This window comes from Scardinius erythrophthalmus (assembly GCF_964197995.2).
Source record: "Scardinius erythrophthalmus genome assembly, chromosome: 5".
Taxonomy (NCBI): Eukaryota; Metazoa; Chordata; class Actinopteri; order Cypriniformes; family Leuciscidae; genus Scardinius; species Scardinius erythrophthalmus.
In genome coordinates, this window is record NC_138225.1 from 23,369,999 (window position 1) to 23,391,061 (window position 21,063).

The window sequence follows — 21,063 nt, forward strand, 5'->3', positions numbered from 1 at the left end:
TGACTGATGCCACATGTATCTGTCATCCTGCATGCATTGCACCAATTTATGACCTATGTGTGTGTGTGTGTGTGTGTGTGTGTGTGTGTGTGTGTGTGTTTATGTCCTTTAAATTCCCTGTATATCATCTCTCTCTCTCTCTCTCTCTCTCTCTCTCTGCACCTTAGTGGAGAACAACAAGCTAGTCCCAACTGCTCATCCCATTACGTGAACAGAGGAACAATAAAACTCATGCAGACCAACACACACAATCATGATTCTAGTTTAAACCTCTCTGCAGGTTAAGAGCTTGATTATAGAGCTTTGGCAGTCAAAAGCCATTTTGGCTTTCAAAAATGGAAAACATGGCAATTTAGGCTTTCTTGTTGATTTGATTCCTGCTTGCTACATGGAGTGGAAGAAAAGCAGAAGGAAATAGTTGCTGCTGTTCATCCTGTGATCATGTGGAGATAGATGTTTAGCACTCTAATTCAGTGCTTTTCAGTTTCTAGGTTGGACCAACAAATAAATATGTGTAAGGGACAATGCAGACAGGCAGACAGACAGACAGACAGACAGACAGATATATCTATCTATCTATCTATCTATCTATCTATCTATCTATCTATCTATCTATCTATCTATCTATCTATCTATCTATCTATCTATCTATCTATCTATCTATCTATCTATCTATCTATCTATCTATCTATCTATCTATCTATCTATCTATCTATATCTATATCTCTCTCTCTCTCTCTCTCTCTCTCTCTCTCTCTCTCTATATATATATATATATATACAGTATATATATATACACAGTATATTTATATATATACATATATTTATATGTATATATATATATATATATATATATATATATATATACATATATTTATATGTATATATATGTATATATGTATATATATATATATATATATATATATATACATTTATACACAGTATATATATATATACAGTGTGTGTGTGTGTATATATATATGGATGGATGGATGGATGGATGGATGGATTGATGGATGGATGGATGGATGGACAGACAGTCAGTTCCTGGTGCTGAGTTAAACAGCAGTGTATCCAGGGGTGTGAAAACACCTAAGGGTGTAATCGCCTCTGTTTCTGTGCTTGAGAGGGCATACAGGTGTTGGCAGCTTTTTACACTAATCACAAGTTATGCTCACAGGCTTTCTCTCTTTTACATACTCAAACACACAACTTACCAAGCCAGTACTCTCCAGTGATTTTGCCAAATCCTTCTCTGTAGGAGTCCCACTCTCTGAAGAAGTTCACAGACCCATCCTCCCTGCGCTGGATCACCTGACACACACACAAAGCATAACAGAATGATGCATAACCAATTAAAATAGAAAATGTGTGGTCAAAACCTTTTAAGTGGGTTGCAGGGTAGATATTAAGTTTTTCTTTTTTCTTTAATGACTGATCTTAATGTGGCTTCACACAAAGGAAAATGTTTTTGAAGTAAAACTAATGTATGAATGCAATGCTCTTCCTTAGAGTAAATCCTTGATAATTGTGGATGATTAAATCAAACTCTCTCAGTAGAGACTGATATGACACCTGAACAAACATGATGATGGAACAGCTCAGCATCTGATCTTTTAAGGAAAATATTATTTAATGAGGTATGATATCTTGATCTAGTCAAAAGTGACTCAAAAGTGTAGGACTTAATGAGCTTGTCATTAATTTGTGTATAGACACATCCACAACACATACTGTACAGTGGCAAAAGTTTGAGTATCTGTAATCCCACTAGGTAAGTGGCATGTTTTCAAAACTAATAATTACTTTCATTTGATTGGTGCACTATTTTAAACCTGTTACCAACTGTCACGGATGGCTCAAAGAGGAAGACGAAGATAAATGAAAAGTAAGGCTTATTTAGATAGCTCAACGTTAGTCCAAAATGCATAACAGGGTGTAAAACACAAGTAACACCAGGCAACTGAGCAGTGCACTGAACGAAACTAAATACAAAGGTAAATGAGGGACAAAATGATAAACACCTGTGCTGATTAAATTAATTACCATGACAACTGATAAGTGGCGGGAAAACTGAACAAAGGAACACAAGTGACTGAAAATGACAAACTAAAGTCCATGAAAATGAAACTAAGATTGAGTGTCTGTGACACCAACCAATTTGCAGCATACTCAGCATTAATTACTGTAATTGTTAATTAAAAATTGTATAACTTTAAAACTCTAGAATATACATTCTAGCTGTACTGTACATGGTAACCATTCACTGAAGATACAGAAAAATACTGCGTATGACGCATTGTATTCATAGTACAACATCTGGTCAGGTGAATATGTAAGCAGGTGGACCTTGTTTGTTTTTTTAATTGAGTAAAGAAGTGAGATGGAGGGAACAGGGTTGATCCAGTACAGGATGACAGCTGTCAGTCATCTTAAAGGTTTCGCTCTTTCCCACATCACTCCCGCCCTATAGCTGCCCTGGAGGCTCCTGGGAGATCAACCCTGCCTGCACTGAACTGAGGCAGACATTGCTGTCAAGGTTGAAATTACACATGCATCCACACACACACATACAATCATGCTTGGGTGTTATCTTGCCTTTTTTCCTACAGATTTAAGGCAGGCGAGTACTGAAGGTCAAAGAGGCATTGACCATCACTGTCTAACAATAGTGGCAACGGAGGCAGAGAAAGCGAGAGAGAGAGTGAGACAGGGAGTATTAAAGGTGAAATCAGAATTGGAAGACCCCAATCTCGCTGTCCCTGTCACCTAACAGCTTACAGAAATGAAGCAATCTCTCTCCAACACATATAGCCTACATAAAAGAACAACGGCTTTAATTTGTAATGTAGAGGTTTTCCCCAAAAATGTTTATGGTTAGTTTGTATGTCCCCAATGAGATGTGGAACTCAAAAAAAAAAAAAAAAAAATGATAGCTGTTTTTGTCCATACGATGAAAGTCACTAGAAATCTAAACTTTGCAGTTCCTAAAAGGACAGTTAAAATTAATTCCTTACGGCCTGACTGGTATATTAAAATTTTCGAAAGTGACACAATCACTCGTGAAATATGAACAGAACAAAAAGCCTATATTTACTCTCAATCCAAAAAAAATAATATTTTTTTTGATGAATGCACAAATATATAGACTGTCATATATACATAAACCTTGAATGTCACTATTGATCATGTGACATGAGAAAACAAATTAGGTTTGACATTAGTTTGATGTTTATATTGCCATATTTTATGTAGTTTGTGTAAATGTATGTACATTTAAATCTGTTCATCATGCAAAGGTATTGTGTTGCCTCAGAAGACATATAATATATCAGTTGGATCATATTAATTGCTTTCTATCTTTGTTGCACCTTAAAAGCTTTGGATTTATAAAATGGAAAATAAATTTCTTTGAAACATTAGAGATCCTGTAGGACCATAAACATTCATGTAATTTCACACACAGCTATTAATATAAAAAAAATAATTCACACATGAGGAAAATATTTGTGGTTAATGTGTAGTCTCTATCTATTCTTGCAGGAGGAAAAAAGAATAACCAAAAATGTTCAATGAGCGGTTTCATGTTATTCGCACAATCAACAGACTTGATGTCACCGCATATAATATTAGCCTCTCCACACCCTGGTGTTTACATTAATTGATCCAAAACCCTTACAGTGCAGTGATCTGTGAATCTCGCCCTGTGGTCTTTGTGTCATGACTGTGCCATTTCACCGCAAATGACAAACTGCATCCAAAATGTCAGTCGCTGCGACTAATTAAAGATTCTCTTTTAATTAAAGTCACCACCAGAGGATTATGGCAGCTGAGGGCATCGTTGTGGTTCTTCAGTACAGAACCTTTGTGAAATTGATACCCTTTTCCATAAAAAAGTGAAAATGATTTGTCCTCGCTCGAGAAGGGGTCTGTTGTGTTTGCTAATTGCAGGTTAATTCTTAAGTGCTATTTGACATTTGATGTGTCACTTGGGTTATGCCTTTTACATTCCTCAGGGAATAAGATGAAGTATTAAGCCTGCATTATTAAAAGTTTGAAGTTTATTCCATTCATTAAATATTTAGAAGACCCAAGTCGTGACTTCATGGTTAAAATTCTTCATTTGTGAAAGGAGAGTTATTATTAAGTTTTAATTAATAGCTGTGTCCAATGGAACTGAACTTTTGAAAATTTTCTTGGCCTTACATTTAGCCTAGGGATTCACCTGTCTTTAATAAAAATAACTGAAATATGGGCTCTATTCGTATTGGGCTGTCTGTATGAGAGAGGAAAATTAAATCATTCATCAGTTTGAACCATTTGTCTTTACACCTCCATTTGCCTATGCTTCTCATCTCATCTCTATAGTTATTGTAGATTATTAATCAGTCTCATATGAATTGCAAGATTTCAACAGGTTTTAGTAGATTTGAAAATGCAGCTTACATACTGCATTGTACATGGGGATACTTTTATATGCAGTATTTATTTTCCATTATTCAATTCTTTATATTCCTAATTCAAGGCAACATCATTTCAACACAAAATCAATAAACATATATTCCATTATTGGTAAGACTTGGGTTCTGACTCAAATTATTCTGTTGATTTAAATAATTGTTTTTTTCCACCAACAATTTCACAAAGGTACAAAGAGAAGAATTTTCATTAGTCATTGTAGAAGGTTTGTGTAGCACAATTTAATATGCACAAATTCCTCTTGTGTATTTTTTTATTTTTATGTATTATTAATTAAAAGCAATACAATTTTAAAACCAGCTCAACATTTAATTTTGATCAATATGACTGGCGGTTTAGAATTAAATCCTTGATTTAAACAGTTTTTCCATCATGTCATGAGATTTATGCATACAACTTTAATCTTGAGCTCACTTGTGTGCACTCTTTTAAATTTAATTCTAGTAATACATACTGAGAATATTATTTTTAAATGATCATTGTATATTCCTTATGCAACTGAATAAACAACTTTGGTGATGTTTGAAAGCAAAGAACCACCACAAAGCAGGGAATTTTAAGGTGACTTTGTATATAAGGAGACCCCCACCCCCCAGGGAAAAAGGCTTTTTGAAAACTTGAAATAATATCAATCTTAAAAAAAAAAAAAAAAAAAAAAAAAAATTGAATTTGAATTGAATTAAAAAAATAATTTTCACATTGCATATTTTTCATATTTTAATTTTTAAACACTTTATGGCATAGCTACCATAAATATAACCTGAAGTTGTTATTTAGTAGATTTCACTATGACTGATTTCTTATACCTTTTTTATGTACAGTGACAGATGGTGGCATGTCAGTAAGGTGTTTGATCCGCATTACCTACAGTATATGATCCAGGGGGGATGTGAATGTTTTTTTCCTTAGGCCACTCACATATCGCTGAAAAGACAGCAGTTTCACCCTGAATCCGGAGGGCAAGCGCTAATCCATTAGCGGCCAAAGCGGCCGTTTCAAGGATATTGACAGGTAAGTACGTCAGTATGTAGCCGAAATAAGAAGATATGAGCCTCACTGGTGGGTAAGTTTAGCTCTTTGGCGATATCCAGTGCCTTCAGCTGGATGACGGCTCTGGTTATGGGCAGCCCCTCATTTCTTTTTCAGCAACGTACTGACACACTTGCCTGTCAGTTTCTTGGAAGTGGTTGCCTTTAAGACTGCGGTAAGCAGTTCTTTGTCTTTTTGGGCTTGTCATCTTCTAACGTTACACTCTGACACACCGTATTTGGCTGCTTAATGAGAATTGTTTGATGACCCCCCTACGTTTATCAGTCCTGGGGGAAACACTCATTGGCACGTATTTGAGGTGTATTATTGACACAAAGTTTAGACCCCGAATATAAGACGACCCCATTTTTTTCAGATGTATTTCCAAGAAAAAAACATTGTCTTATATTCGGAACAATACAGTTGTTTTTCAAAAGAACTATAGCACAATACAGTTATCAAACAAAAGATTTCACAAAAGAAAGTTTAGTTAAATTAACAAATAATTAGGCTAGATATATATTATTCATTATTTCTGACTATCAAATACATACATTAGTAGATGATAAACTATATAATGTGATGAACTATACCTATCGTTACTTTGCTAAGGCACCTGTGTGATATTAAGGGAAACTGACTTCAGACATGCACTAAAATTCACTTAAGATTGGTTGGTTAAAAGTCATTGAACAATTGTCTCAGAAAAGTTATTAATGAAAAGCATTATTCTAGCATAATTAAAAGTTATTATAATAACCTTTTGAAAAATCAAATGGCTAATCAAAAACTGAACAAGACATTCTGATTAATTGATGTCTCTAAAATTGGATTACCAGCTGATTTCTACAGACTGTGGCTTTCATCAGTCAACTACCAGCAATATTTCAGTTAAAAGATATTCAGCACTGCTCCTTCTCTCTCTAGGAGCTGAAGTCTTACAAAGCTTCACTGCAGAGTACTTAAACAAGTGACAAAGAACCCTTGGTAGACAGCGAAGGAACACAAGGCATCTCTACTGTCATTCATAGGACACAGCACAATGCATGAGGAGTGTTATGTTCTGCTAGCAGTCATTAAGAGATCAGTGTGTCTGTCAATCTGTCAATGAGAAAGTCAATGCATCTGTCTCAAAGCAGATGTGTGCATTGCCAGGAACGTGTCAGCTGAAGGAAGTCAACTGGCAGCTGCTTAAACCCTGTGCATTTTATTGGTTTAACCCTTCACTGACTACAACAGAAGCAGCCATGGACATGATCTACATTTGCCCCAAAAAGTGTTTGGACACTTAACACTAGAAGTACCAGAATTCCATAACTACTAGAACTGCCGCAAGCGGTCATTTTGACCGCTAGATTCCAAACTCTATATCTTTAATGATAAATACCCAATTGAGAGATTAATGCATTTATTGTATTAGGATATCTTTTAAAAACAAAACAACACCAAACTGTACATTTAAACAAGTTTAATTATACATATATAAATAATAATATCCGTAGATGTCCTGAACAAAATGACGGAGTAACCTATGTTTTCATGTTTACACTGTTCGATCGCGCCCGCGCCTTACACACATACACACACACACACACACACACACACACACACACACACACACACACACACACACACACACACACACACACACACACACACACACACACACACACACACACACACACACACACCATATTTCAGCATTGCAATCTTGACATCGCAGCCTGTCCATTATAGCCATAATAAAATATAATAATAAAATAGTCAACCTAACATATAAAACTTTCACTGTTCTGTTTATAGTCAGTAGGCTAGTACAATTTTTTTCCGTCGATATTGGAACGTGAGTGAAGTACAAAGCCTATAATAAAGCATAGTTTACCATTCAAATATATCGCAAATGTTGAAACATTTTGATTCTAATTAGAGAGTTACGTGAGCCCAACGCCGCTTACTTTCACTTTCGCTTGAAAGTAGTCTATTTCATTTTGGCTTGTTTATAGTTATTATTTAATTCTTGTTCTGTTCTGAATTTCTTATTACATTTAAATAATTTGTTGTGGAATATGTTTTGTGTATTTTTTACCACATTTTATTGTTGTGTATATTGGTATATGTATAATAATACCGCAAAATTCAGTGCGGTCAATCTGACCATCTATGGCCGAAATAGGTAAATATGTTAATTTGTTTTTTGCCTTATGTGTAATTTATATGAAAAACATTTTAAATGAAAATACAGACACTTTTAGGAAAAGTCAGGTACCAGCAGGATTTTATTTATTTTTTCAACAAAGTTATTGCAGATATAAAATTCAAAACGGTCAAAATGACTGCCATGGCAGTTCTAGTGTTAAGTTAAAGGTAGGGTAGGCAATTTGTTTTATAAACACTGTTTGAAACTCTATAACAATCAATAATAGAAGTGGTCTAAATATTAGAAGTGGTCTAAATATTAAAAAATGTGCATTTGTCTTCTGTGGAAGCTAAAAAATGTTTGTCCAATCATTGCATTCAGCCGATGTCCTACCTGCCTGTCAACATATGTATTTCCATACCTCCACGCATCCTGCTCATGCAGACATCACACGTCATCAGCACGTTCCTTAAGGCTATGCAGAGTTGTAGACAGTCACCGAGTGCTGCAAACAAACATCAGCCACCTTTACAGTTCCTCCTGAACCAAAATAAACAAGCTTGTGCTACGTTCACGCCATGCCGTAGTAACCGTAATTATGAGATTATGATAATTATGCCGAAATGAATCTGCAGCAGTCAGGTGATACAAGTAAGTTGTTTACGTTCATTTTATTGTAATGTTATCTGCTTTGCGACATGAGTCACCAAACAGCTTTCTGTACATCTTGGCCCTTTAGCCACTAATGTCAGTACTCAAGTGAGGAACCTTGGAGTAATTTTACATTTTGACAATCAATTCAATGCCGTGGTTAAAAGTAGCTTCTTTCAATTTTGGAGCATCGCTAGATTGAAGATAATTCTGTCTTTTAAGGACATGGAATCGGTCATTCATGCGTTTAATCCAGATTGGATTATTGCAACTCATTATATTTGGGGTTGTCTAGAAAATTGCTCTCAAGGTTGCAGCTAGTGCAAAATGCAGCAGCCAGACTGTTGACAGGCACAAGGAAATGGTCTAGCATTTCTCCGGTGCTGGCCTCTTTGTTCTGGCTTCCTGTTGATTTTGGAGTCCAATATAAAGTTTTAATTATGTTTTTTAAAGGTTTGCACAGTCTTGCTTTGGGGTACATGTCATGTCTGTTACAGCATCATTGTTCAGCTAGACCTCTAAGTAGGGCTGTGCAATTAATTGAATTTCAATTTCAATTTCGATTTTTGCTCCCAACGATCACCAAAATAGTATAATCGAGTAAAAACGATTATTTTGCCATTTTCTGTTTTAAAAGAACGCTCTTATTTTGTCTTGTGTTCTGAATGACGCGCGCACGCGCACATCCGCCCTTCCCGGTGCCGTAAACTCTCTCAGCTTGAATGTTTAAACTGATAAGACTTAAAAAGAAGTGAAAATGATAAACTTTAGTTACGATGCAATGCTGGCCCGATTGTACAAGTGACAATTCCATCATGTCCCGACTCATAAACGCGAAAGTGTAGTTTCGACGCTTGCTTTGTCCAGCGCATTTTGAGAGGCAGAGAGAGGCAGAGAGAGAGAGAGAGAAGACGCAGCGCCGCTGAACACTCACGCGGTTTGTGAAATTGCGTCTTGGAGAAAGTTTTAAAATTATTGATTTTATTTTATAATCTTTGTGGATTCATTTAAGATACTCATACAATCTACATGCTAAAGTGAATCAATGTTTGTGGGGAATTTCCCGCATTATAAGTGGTAGACCTGCGGGAATTATTAAAATAGTCATTGAAGTATTATCTGTTACATTATTTATTTTAATAGGTCAAAAAGTACAATCAATGTTCACATTTCAATTTTTAAGAATTGTTGAAAGGTGTCTTTGGTAACACTTTACAATAAGGTTCATTAATTAGCATTATAACTAACTTACCTTTGTTAAAATTTAACTAATAATGAACAATAATTCTACAGCATCTTAGTTAATATTAATTTCACCATTTACCAATACGTTATTAAAATGAAAAGTTGTATTTGTTAACATTAGTTAATGCACTGTAAACTAACATGAACAAACAATGAACAGCTGTATTTTTATTAACTAGCATTAAACAAGATTAATAAGTACTGTAACAAATGTTCCCTTTCAGTCACTCACGTTCGACGTAACGTCGACGTGACGACGTAATTGGGATCACTTCAGGGAGCCCTATCAACTTCGAGTGTCTACAGAACGAGCCAATGAAAGTTGGCGTGCGTGAATCGTGAAGCAGGCGCACGCACACATTGTCTTTCACTTCCGAGGCGAGTTTCTGTGAGACTTTTTTGTCTATGAGAATCAGCCTTGAAGACTTCAAAGAGGATCATCTCTCTCTGTTCCTGTGTTGGTGTGACGGCGCGATCAGCGGTGGCCGCGAGCATTGCAGCTCTCAACTGCTGTTTTCACAGCACTGTGTTTGTGTCTGTGTGTGTGTGTGTGTCGGTTCGGTGGGCGTTTCCCCTGTGTGTGCATTCACACTGCGGCTACCCCTGGGTGCCTCAACACAAAAAGAGAGTTCTAAATCCTTTTTTATTTTTTACTAAAAGAGCAACACAAGCGTGACCCTGCGTCTTTTTCAAGATGTCATTCCGCTTGTGCGTTTCTGGATGCCGTCGTTCCCTGGCGCCAGCAGATGGCCACAGCAGTTGCCTCTCGTGTTTGGGCATTCAACACGCTGAGGCAGCTTTTGTGGATAGTTCATGTTCCCATTGCGGGAATATGACTATCGCAGCGCTGAGATCGAGACTTGCTTACCTCAAGGGAGGTGCAGTCCCCTCGCCTATGCCCCGATCTAGTGTCTATTCTGCCCCGCAGAATAGACCTACTTTGGCGCATGACCAGGGTGATCTGAGGATTACCGTGAGGGCTTCCCCGTCGAGTCATCCTCCGCGGGCCCCTCACGCCTCACAAGCGCTGTCGCCACTGGAGCCCCTTAGTGAACGCCTTGGTCCATCTCCGGAACGACCAACCGTTTCCTTTGGGGCTCCGGCTGATGACCAGATGTCGATCGCAGCATCGGAGGGGGAGCTGTCCTCTGGAAATGACGACTCGGCTGCGTTGCCCCCCTCGGGGTGTGTAGCGTTGTCCGAGCCGGATCCAGAATGGACTGCTATGCTTTCCCGGGCCGCCGAGAAGGTCGGGCTTGCGTGGAATCCTCCACCACGTCCCGAACCTTCTCGGTTGGACGATTGGTTTCTCGGGGCGGGCCGTTCTGGTTCTCAGTGCGCCGCCCCGGTACCTTTCTTTCCGGAAGTGCATGAGGAGCTTTCTAGGACGTGGAAGGCACCGTATAGTGCCCGAAGCCGTTCTAGTGGCTCCTCACCCCTCGCCACCCTCGACGGCGGGGCAGCTAAGGGGTATGTGGATATCCCCCCAGTGGAGCGGGCCGTCGAGATGCAGCTGTGTCCGGCGTCCGCTTCCTCTTGGCGGGGTAATCCACGCCTCCCGTCCAAGGCCTGTAAGTTTTCGTCCGGTCTAACGGCGAAGGCTTACAAGGCCTGTGGACAGGCTGCTTCCGCCCTCCATGCCATGGCGCTCTTGCAGGTCCACCAGGCCCAGGCGCTCATGGACATGAACGAGGGTGGTTCTGACCCAGAGCTCCTCCGGGAGCTCCGTGTGGCAACCGACCTCGCCCTCCGGGCGACGAAGGAAACCGCACGTTCGGTTGGTCAGGCAATGTCCACTCTGGTGGTCCAGGAACGCCACCTTTGGCTCAACCTGGCGGATATGAGGGACACCGATAAATATCGGTTCCTGGATGCCCCTCTTTCCCAGGTTGGGTTGTTCGGCGACGCGGTCGAGAGCTTTGCCCAACAGTTCTCGGCCGCACAGAAGCAGACGGAGGCCATCCGGCACATCCTGCCCCGGCGGACCCCTGCTGCTCCCACCCGTCCGCCGGCCGCAAACCCTCCGTCTGCTCGTCGCCGTGGTCGGCCTTCTGCGACGTCCTCCGCTCCCGCTAAGCCCCAGCAGCAGCAGCCATCATCCAGGCTTCAGCGTGGAGCAAGCCGCAGGAAGCCGACCCCGCCCGTCCAGGCCGCTGCCAAACCAGGAGGCAAGCGACGGTGCAAACGACCCTGAGACGGGCGGCCCAGAGGTGGATCAAGTTGCTCTTCAGGAGATGGCGAAGGCGCCACTCCTTCCCCCGGTGGAGGGCCGGGCGGAGAATCTTTTGTTTCTTTTTCTTTTTGTTCCGCCACTGACCCACGGGTCAGTGGTACCCACATTTTAAAAAAAAGAGCAATTTCTGAAACCTCTGGGCCCCAAGAGGGTGCGCTTGGCAGTCGACGACGCCGCCATGCCTTGTCACTCCCGAGCCCCTCTTTCATCGCCAGCGAGCAGCAGTGGCTGTGTTCCGGACGTGCTGTCGCCTCCACACACTCACTCTGCCCTTCGACGGAAGCAGGTATGTGCTGCACCACACACTCAGACCCCACTTCGGGCCGCTGTGCCGTCCGAGTCGGGTCCCTGCATTCCGCCGCGCTGCCCCACCCCGGGTACGTCTGTGGTGCCGTTAGTCCCGCTTGCTCGGTCTCTGGGAGCCTGGTTAACGCTTCCCAGCCCGTCTCGCTGGCTCATCCGTACCATCAGACTCGGCTATGCGATTCAGTTCGCCCGGCGCCCCCCTGCTTTCAGGGGCATCCTGTTCACCCGTGTTCTGGCGGACAATGCCCCGGTGCTCAGGGCGGAGATCGCAGTCCTACTGGCGAAGGACGCGATCGAGCCGGTCCCTCCAGCCGATATGAAGACCGGCTTCTACAGCCCGTACTTCATTGTACCCAAGAAAGGTGGTGGGTTACGACCAATCTTGGACCTGCGCGTCCTGAACCGGTCCCTTCACAGGCTACCGTTCAAGATGCTTACGCAGAAACGCATTTTCAAATGCATCCGTCCCCAAGATTGGTTTGCAGCGATCGACCTGAAGGACGCGTACTTTCATGTCTCGATTCTCCCTCGACACAGACCGTTTCTCCGCTTTGCGTTCGAGGGACGGGCATATCAGTACAAGGTCTTACCCTTCGGGCTGGCCCTGTCGCCCAGCGTCTTCACGAAAGTCGCGGAGACGGCCATTGCTCCCATGTGCGAGCGTGGTGTTCGCATCCTCAACTACCTCGACGACTGGCTTATTCTGGCCCAGTCGAGAGAGCAGTTGTGCGAACACAGGGACATGGTGCTCAGTCACCTCAGCCACCTAGGGCTTCGGGTCAACTGGGAAAAGAGCAAACTCACCCCCGGGCAGAGGATCTCTTTTCTCGGTATGGAGTTGGACTCGATCAGCATGACAGCGCGCCTCACCGAGGCCCGTGTCCAGTCAGTGTTGAACTGCGTGAGCACGCTCAAACGCAGAACAGCGGCACCACTGAAACTGTTTCAGAGGCTCCTGGGGCATATGGCATCTGCAGCCGCGGTTACGCCGCTCGGATTGCTTCATATGAGGCCGCTCCAACACTGGCTCCACGATCGAGTCCCGAGATGGGCGTGGCAGAGCGGCTCGTGCCGGGTCCAAGTGACTCCGCACTGTCGCCAAACTCTCAGCTTGTGGTCGGACCCTTCGTTCCTGCGGGCAGGTGTTCCCCTGGAACAAGTGTCCAGGCACTCTGTGGTCTCCACGGATGCCTCTACCACCGGCTGGGGGGCCACGTACAACGGGCATGCAGCTTCAGGTCTGTGGACGGGGCCTCAACTGCATTGGCACATCAACTGCCTCGAGTTGTTAGCAGTACGTCTTGCATTGAGCCGTTTCAAAACGCTGCTACAAGGCAAGCACGTACTGGTCCGTACGGACAGCACTGCGACCGTTGCGTACATCAACCGCCAAGGTGGTCTACGCTCCCGCCGCATGTCACAACTCGCCCGCCATCTCCTCCTCTGGAGTCAGAAGCATCTGAGGTCGCTTCGTGCCGTTTACATTCCGGGCCTGCTCAACCGTGCAGCCGACGAGCTCTCACGGCAGCAGGTGCTACCGGGAGAATGGCGACTCCATCCCCAGGTGGTCCAGCTGATTTTCAGGCGCTTCGGGACCGCTCAGGTAGATCTGTTTGCCGCCCCGGACACGTCTCATTGCCAGTTGTTCTATTCTCTGACCGAGGGGACCCTCGGCACGGATGCTCTGGCACACAGCTGGCCCCGGGGCCTTCGCAAGTATGCGTTTCCCCCAGTGAGCCTTCTTGCACAGACCTTGTGCAAAGTCAGGGAGGACGAGGAGCAGGTCTTGTTAGTTGCGCCGTATTGGCCCAACCGGACCTGGTTCCCGGAACTAGTGCTCCTCGCGACAGCCCCTCCCTGGCCCATTCCTCTGAGAGAGGACCTGCTCTCTCAGAGTCGGGGCACCCTATGGCACCCGCGTCCAGACCTCTGGAAACTCCATGTCTGGTCCCTGGACGGGACGCGAAGGTTCTAAGTGACCTACCCCCTGCGGTAGTTGACACCATCACTTCCGCTAGAGGCGCCTCGTAGAGGGGGCTCTAGCGGAAGTGATGGTGTCAACTATGCTTTGAAGTGGAACCTGTTCGTTGACTGGTGCTCCTCTCATGAGGAGAACCCCCGATCTTGCTCGATCAGAGCCGTACTTTCCTTCCTGCAAGAAGGGGTGGAGCGAAGGCTGTCTCCCTCCACCCTTAAAGTGTATGTTGCCGCTATTGCCGCACATCACGATGCTGTTGATGGTAAGTCTTTGGGAAAGCATGACCTGATCGTCAGGTTCCTGAGGGGAGCGAGGAGACTGAATCCTCCTCGCCCACTCTCTATACCCTCTTGGGACTTGTCTCTGGTCCTTTCGGCACTTCAGAGACCACCCTTTGAGCCTCTGCAATCAGCTGAGTTAAAAATTCTGTCCTGTAAGACAGTACTCCTGGTTGCATTGGCCTCTATCAAGAGGGTAGGGGACCTGCATGCATTTTCGGTCGACGAATCGTGCCTAGAATTCGGCCCGGATAACTCTCACGTCATCTTGAGACCCCGGCCTGGATACGTACCCAAGGTTCCTACCACTCCCTTCCGGGACCAGGTAGTGAACCTGCAAGCGCTGCCTTCGGAGGAGGCAGACCCAGCCCTGGCTTTTCTCTGTCCCGTTCGCGCTCTGCGTCTGTACGTGGACAGAACGCAAAGCCTCAGGACCTCAGATCAGCTCTTCGTCTGTTACGGAGGCCAGCAGAAAGGGAAGGCTGTCTCCAAGCAGAGGATGGCCCACTGGATAGTGGATGCCATCGCCTTGGCTTACGAAGCCCAAGGCGTGCCCTGCCCGCCTGGGTTGAAAGCCCACTCCACTAGGAGTGTCGCTTCTTCCTGGGCGCTGGCTCACGGCGCCTCGCTGACAGACATCTGTAGAGCTGCGGGCTGGGCGACACCTAACACGTTCGCTAGGTTTTATAGCTTACGTGTTGAGCCGGTTTCTTCCTGTGTGCTCGCTTCTACTAGCCGGTAACACCGAAGTTCCCGCTCTAGTGTCGGCTTGCTGCGCCACTCCCTTCCTAGGAACGGATACGTGCGCTTTTTACTCCAGTCGAGTTCCCCTTTGGCGAACCCTGTGAGTTCCTCCGCACCCCTTCGGCAGTCGGACGTTGCGGAGCGTCCGACGCCAGGCCTAGTGCTCGTATGCTTGTGTAACTTGTGCTAGGCTGGGTTCCATATGTGGTGATCCCTGCGGCGATCCCATATGTGTATTCTTCCACGACCAGCTCCGTGCGGTGAGCCCGTGTCTTCCCTTGGCAGAGTCTGCTCTGCCGTCACTGTCCGGTGTGTCTCCCCCTTCGGGTGGAGCCACCCCAGTGACATTCCATATGTCGCACTGCCCCCTCGGCCAGTCCATATGTGTATTCTCCACATGTTACCTCCCTTCGGGCAGGATGTGGCTCCGCAAACGTTACGTCGAACGTGAGCGACTGAAAGGGAACGTCTCGGTTACTGATGTAACCCTCGTTCCCTGAAGGAGGGAACGGGAGACGTAACGTCCCGTCGCCACCGTTGCTGACCATCGCTGCATGGCCGTCACAAATCTCGGCTCCTCAGCGAAAAACAATGTGTGCGTGCGCCCGCTTCCTGTTTATACCCGCGCGGCGGGGCGGGGGCGCGTGACGCGATTCACGCACGCCAACTTTCATTGGCTCGTACTGTAGACACTCGAAGTTGATAGGGCTCCCTGAAGTGATCCCAATTACGTCGTCACGTCGACGTTACGTCTCCCGTTCCCTCCTTCAGGGAACGAGGGTTACATCAGTAACCGAGACGTTTTTCTCATTGTTAGTTCATGTTAGTTAATACATTAACTAATGCTAACTAATTAACATTATTGTAAAGTGTTACCGTGTCTTTTTAATAAATGCAACACGTTCCCAGTCATGTGAAATAATCGTGTTACATAATCGTGATTTCAATATTGACCAAAATAATCGTGATTATGATTTTTCCCATAATCGAGCAGCCCTACCTCTAAGATCTTAATAAGGTATGATAAGGCATGTACAGTGCTCTGCAGTCAAACAATAAATAAACAAATGAATAAAAAATAGATGTGTGTGGCTAACAGGGTTCTGATACAATTCCTGAATTTGAATTGCATTTGAACTGAGGAGGCAAACATGATGCAGAATTGGAAATTGAATTTGAATGTGAGAAAGTAGAATTAAAATGAATTGAAATTTCAAATAACTTAATTTTCAACTATAAAGCAAAGTATGTCAAGATAAATATTGAATGTTGGCTTGACATTGCCATGCTTCAACACTTTGCAAAAGTGTAAAAAGCATTGTAGACAGATAGACAGAGATCGACAGATGCCACCAAATGAGCCAGGACTATAAACAAAAGTGAATGATACCCCTGGCTTGTAATTAGATGATGACACCTGACTGTACATTTTCTCTGTAACTGTGTGGAGACCTCTACACACAAAAACATATGTGACCTTCTTGCGATCTAAGCGATAAGCTAGCTTAAACCAGCTTTCCGGTTTTCCACACCATGTCACGATCAGACGATGAGTGTTTAGTCTGATGGCTGGCAGTGAGGCTGATTGCATCATGAGGGCAGGATCCCTTGTCTACAAGACACTCAAAACAGATGTCTGCTTTTAATCAGGATGACGATAGTCATCACACTAACGACTCGTGCAATGAAGACGAGAGAAAGAGAGAGAGAGAGAGAGAGAGAGAGAGAGTAGAGATCTAGACGGATACAAAAGGAGAATAAATGAATGCAGCAAGGAAATGATAGCTGTAGAGATGCAGCTTAATGTTTCTTTGACAGCATCACATTCTCAGGGAAGTGTGAGAATGCAGCCGGCAGGGATGGGAACATATGCTCTTTCAGCATGCTTATGAAGATGGGTCTAAAAAGCCACTCTTTTGTTCTCGGCCCACACACCCTTCTTTCCTTGTTCCTATTCTCTTCCTTTCTTTGAGTGTTCCCCGTTTTCACTAATGTTCTCTGCCATCGATTCTTACCATTTATCTCTCTCCCATTGTTCTCCTCCACCATCCTTCTTTTCCTGCTCTGAACAGGGGAATTACTGGATTAGTATATGGAGTGATCAATTGGGAGAGACATCATGTTTGATGTTTAATCTGAAGATTTAGAGACTGTCATTGGCCATCATTACTGCACATACAGTATCTCACAGCAAGACAGGGCACGTGTGTGTGTGTGTGTGTGTGTGTGTGTGTGTGTGTGTGTGTGTAAGGTAGTGTACTGGTGTAACTTGATTCAGTAACACTCTACCATAAGGTATGTAAACATTAATTAATGTAATCATTTTAATAATATGATTTTAGCTAACTTCTTTAAATATAAAATACATTTTGACAGTGAATATGTTACCCTTAACTGACTGAAGGTTATATTTATAAATTATAATTAAAATAGATTAATACATGCTGCAAATTAATACAAAATGAAATAAAAAATAATAATTATTAATTAATTATTATTATTATATTATAATTATTATAACATTTCCCTCCTGCTATGATTTATTTTCCATGTCTAAATTGTCTCAATTTCTACATGTGTAGAACTCTAACCCTAATCTCTAATAATTTCTAATCATTTCATCTCAAAACCTAATCTCATAACATAATATGTGTTATGAAAATAGAGGCTTACTCGATCCAATCACAGCTACAACCCTGTGGAACTGCCTTCGCCCTGTGCAATTGTTCAAAAACACGCATTTGGAAATATACAACCGGGCTATGAAATATGAATGAGTAATAAGAAACAGCCAGACATTGAAAACCATTTTTCCAGAAAGGGAAGAAAAACAAGTTGCATTCCAAGTGCTGCCCCCTCCCCCTAATAGTTTCAATCTAAAACTTTTACATTTCAGGTCTTAGTGCTTTTTTAATATTTCAGAGAGGAGTTGTGGGTACTTTTGATAAAAGCACCATTTGATAATGCCGGATCACGTAGCACTCTAATAGATCTGCTCCCATAAATGATTTATATAGTGCTCATTTTTAGTCCTCTCCTTTTAGCAGATAAAAAAATAATAGTGGAATACATTATCTCAGGGCAAAGCACGGGTTACAAACGGAATACAGAATATCGCCACCACAGGTGATATTGCACGTGTGTGTGTGTGTGTGTGTGTGTGTGTGTTTCTGTGCATGCAAGAATACATAGATGTGTGCTTACATGTGTGTGCCAAAAAGGGTAACACTTTATAATAACTGCACGCTAATCATTAGTTAAGCATTAGTAAACAGTTAATTCGTCATTTATAAAGCATTAATAGACATTGATAAGCAGTTTATAAATACATTATTTGTTCTTGATTTATAAGCATATCTATAATGTGTTTAATAATTGTATTTTCATACTTTATTAATGAACAATTTATAATTTCTAAATGAAGTATTGCATTATTTATAAACCGGTTATTTAGGAGTTGTCAGTGGTTCATAAGATCACTCAGAAAGTGTAAGTAAATGATTAATAAACTGCTTAAATACATTTTATTTTTCGGACATATGGTAATAGTTACTTAGTGTGTTAATAAATGCTTTATTAACATGTATTTCTACTGTAATTCAGGGTTAATTCAGGAAGTTATAAAGCATTTAGTAGTGGTCAGTTAACGATTTTTGTGAGCTCATCTAAAGTGAGGACTAGTTATGCCATTGTAAAGCACGTATAAAGGAGATTTAAAGGCTGTTAAATATTTTTATGTTCTGTATCACTGTGTTGTGTTTGTTTCCTTTTTCTGTTTAGAAGATAACTGAGTCTTTAAATCTCCTTTATAAATGCTTTACAAGGCATAACTAGTCCTCACTTTAGATGAGCTCACAAAAATAGTTAACCAGGCACGTGCACAGGTAGGGCTCAACCTGTGCAGAGCACATGCCCTTTTTGCCCTGACACTCCGAAGTGCCCTTTTTTGGGTGGTGTTTTTTTTTTTTTTTTTTTTTTATCAATGCTATTGGTTACCATTTACGTCCGTCTGTCTGTTTTACAAATATTTAGCCAATGAAAGTTCTTAAAATGAACTTGTGTAAATCGTATTCAATCCTCAAGCTGTCAGTATGCTGATAACTCCGCCCCCTCTATATTCACGGAATCAACTGAAGTTCCACAGCAGCCGCACAGTAGACAGCAGCTGAACGAAGTTTTGCGAAGGGTAAATAAATATCTTGTTGTTTGAATAAATAGGCTACTACTAAACACTGTCTATAAAGGCTAATATTTTATTTATTTGATGTCTGACTCACTGAGACATGTGGGACGTCGCCTGAGACTGAGAGGTATGGCTAGCATTTGCCATCTAGTCATAGCCAATACATAGACACTTAAATAGCCTGTGCATACAGTAGCCTTTCATCTTTTATAAAATGCGATTTTGGCCAAATGTATTTTACAGAAGGAAAAACTGAGCGCCCATATAGGTACAACAAACTAGTTGGTTATAACCTGTTGATGAAAATGTAATGTGATGCCGCCGGCGCCGTTTTAATGACGGACAAAAAATGCACATTTTCACACATTCGCTTGTAAAAAACTAGATACTGATAAGTAATACAACAACATATAATTTGTTTTTACCATCGGAAAAATAACAGGTGCGCCCCCGCGCTGTTTCGTACTGGAACTTACACAAAGCGACGAGTGATCCTCGTCACCTAGGTAACATATATTTCTAAGAAGTAAGACATTTCTTCTTTGATTTATGATTGCTGATATACACCTAATTTATTAACATTTAGACTAATCATGTTATGGTTAATTCAAGGCTGTTAATATGCACGTATTATCTAGCTAATTTTTTAATCTATAGTATTCTATACTCTCCGCTCGTCCTCGCATGGTTTTACTACAGTAATATTGTAGTAGTGACTTACATTTTTTTTTACAGAAGATCACTGAAATCTTTATATTTTATCATGCAGAATGTAATTCATGATTTAATTCATTCCAAGGCTTCATTTATTTGATCCAAAATACAGCAAAAACAGTAATATTGTGAAATATTTTTACAATTTAAAATAACTGTTTTCTATTTGAATATATTTTAAAATGTAATTTATTTCTGTGATCAAAGCTGCATTTTCAGCATCATTACTCCAGTTCAGTACTCTTCAGTGTTACGTGATCCTTCAGAAATGCTTTTCACTGCAACTGTACTTTTCACACTTTTTTTTTTTTCATTGCTTTTCATTTTCAGACCTTCAAGAGACCAACATCCCTGGCCCACTGAAGTTCTCTTACGAGAGGTTCTCTCGTATTGCGTAGTTAGCTTACGCTACGGGAAAGCCTTTCTTTCTCGAGATACTGAAGCCAAAAATTATCCTTAATTTTTATAATCTTGTCAACGCAGTGCGGCAGCCTGCAGACCTAGGGCAAGCTAACTAGCGTGCCCATTGGCTGCCCTGCGGCAACTGCAGCAGCCTACCGCTGAGCCCTTGGCGTGACGTCACGACCAATGAGCGCGCTTGGCGCGCTTAATGCGTCACAGCCCGCGAAAAGGGGTGTGGCTTAGCGTATATAAACAGGGCTCGGAGGCTGCTTCTCTGATTTCTGTCTTTTCAGCGAAGCTCTTCGCATCGCTGCTCTCTGAGGAAGCCGCCGTCGAAACAAGCGACCAGCACGCCGAGGATCTCAGCCTGAGGACGCCGGCCGCCTTCGCCGCCTTCAGCTTTCCCTGCCTGCTTCGCTATCCGGCGATCATATCCTTTACTGCTCTGTTTTGTATGTGTTTGTGTGTTCGCCCCGCGACACACTTTTGCATCTAAAAGAGCGCGAGGCGTTGTTGCAAATGCCTCGCTCATCCTGTGGCTCGTGCAGAGCCCCGCTCAGCGATGGAGACCGCCACGTGGTTTGCGCTCTCTGCCTGGGCTTCGACCACGCAGCCCGCGCCCTCTCCTCGGGCGGCTGCGAACAGTGTGAGGACTTGCCGATGTCGACCCTGCGGGCTCGACTC

General features: G+C 42.8%; 1 protein-coding gene across 1 annotated transcript in view; it reads right to left on the reverse strand.

Moving 5' to 3' along the window:
- fibcd1b (fibrinogen C domain containing 1b) overlaps positions 1 to 21,063 on the reverse strand; it is a 127,130-nt gene that overhangs the window by 30,587 nt on the left and 75,480 nt on the right. The window contains exon 5 of the mRNA XM_081367326.1: positions 1,218 to 1,314. Within this exon, the coding sequence (XP_081223452.1) occupies positions 1,218 to 1,314 (97 nt within the window). The remainder of the gene's footprint in view (positions 1 to 1,217; positions 1,315 to 21,063) is intronic.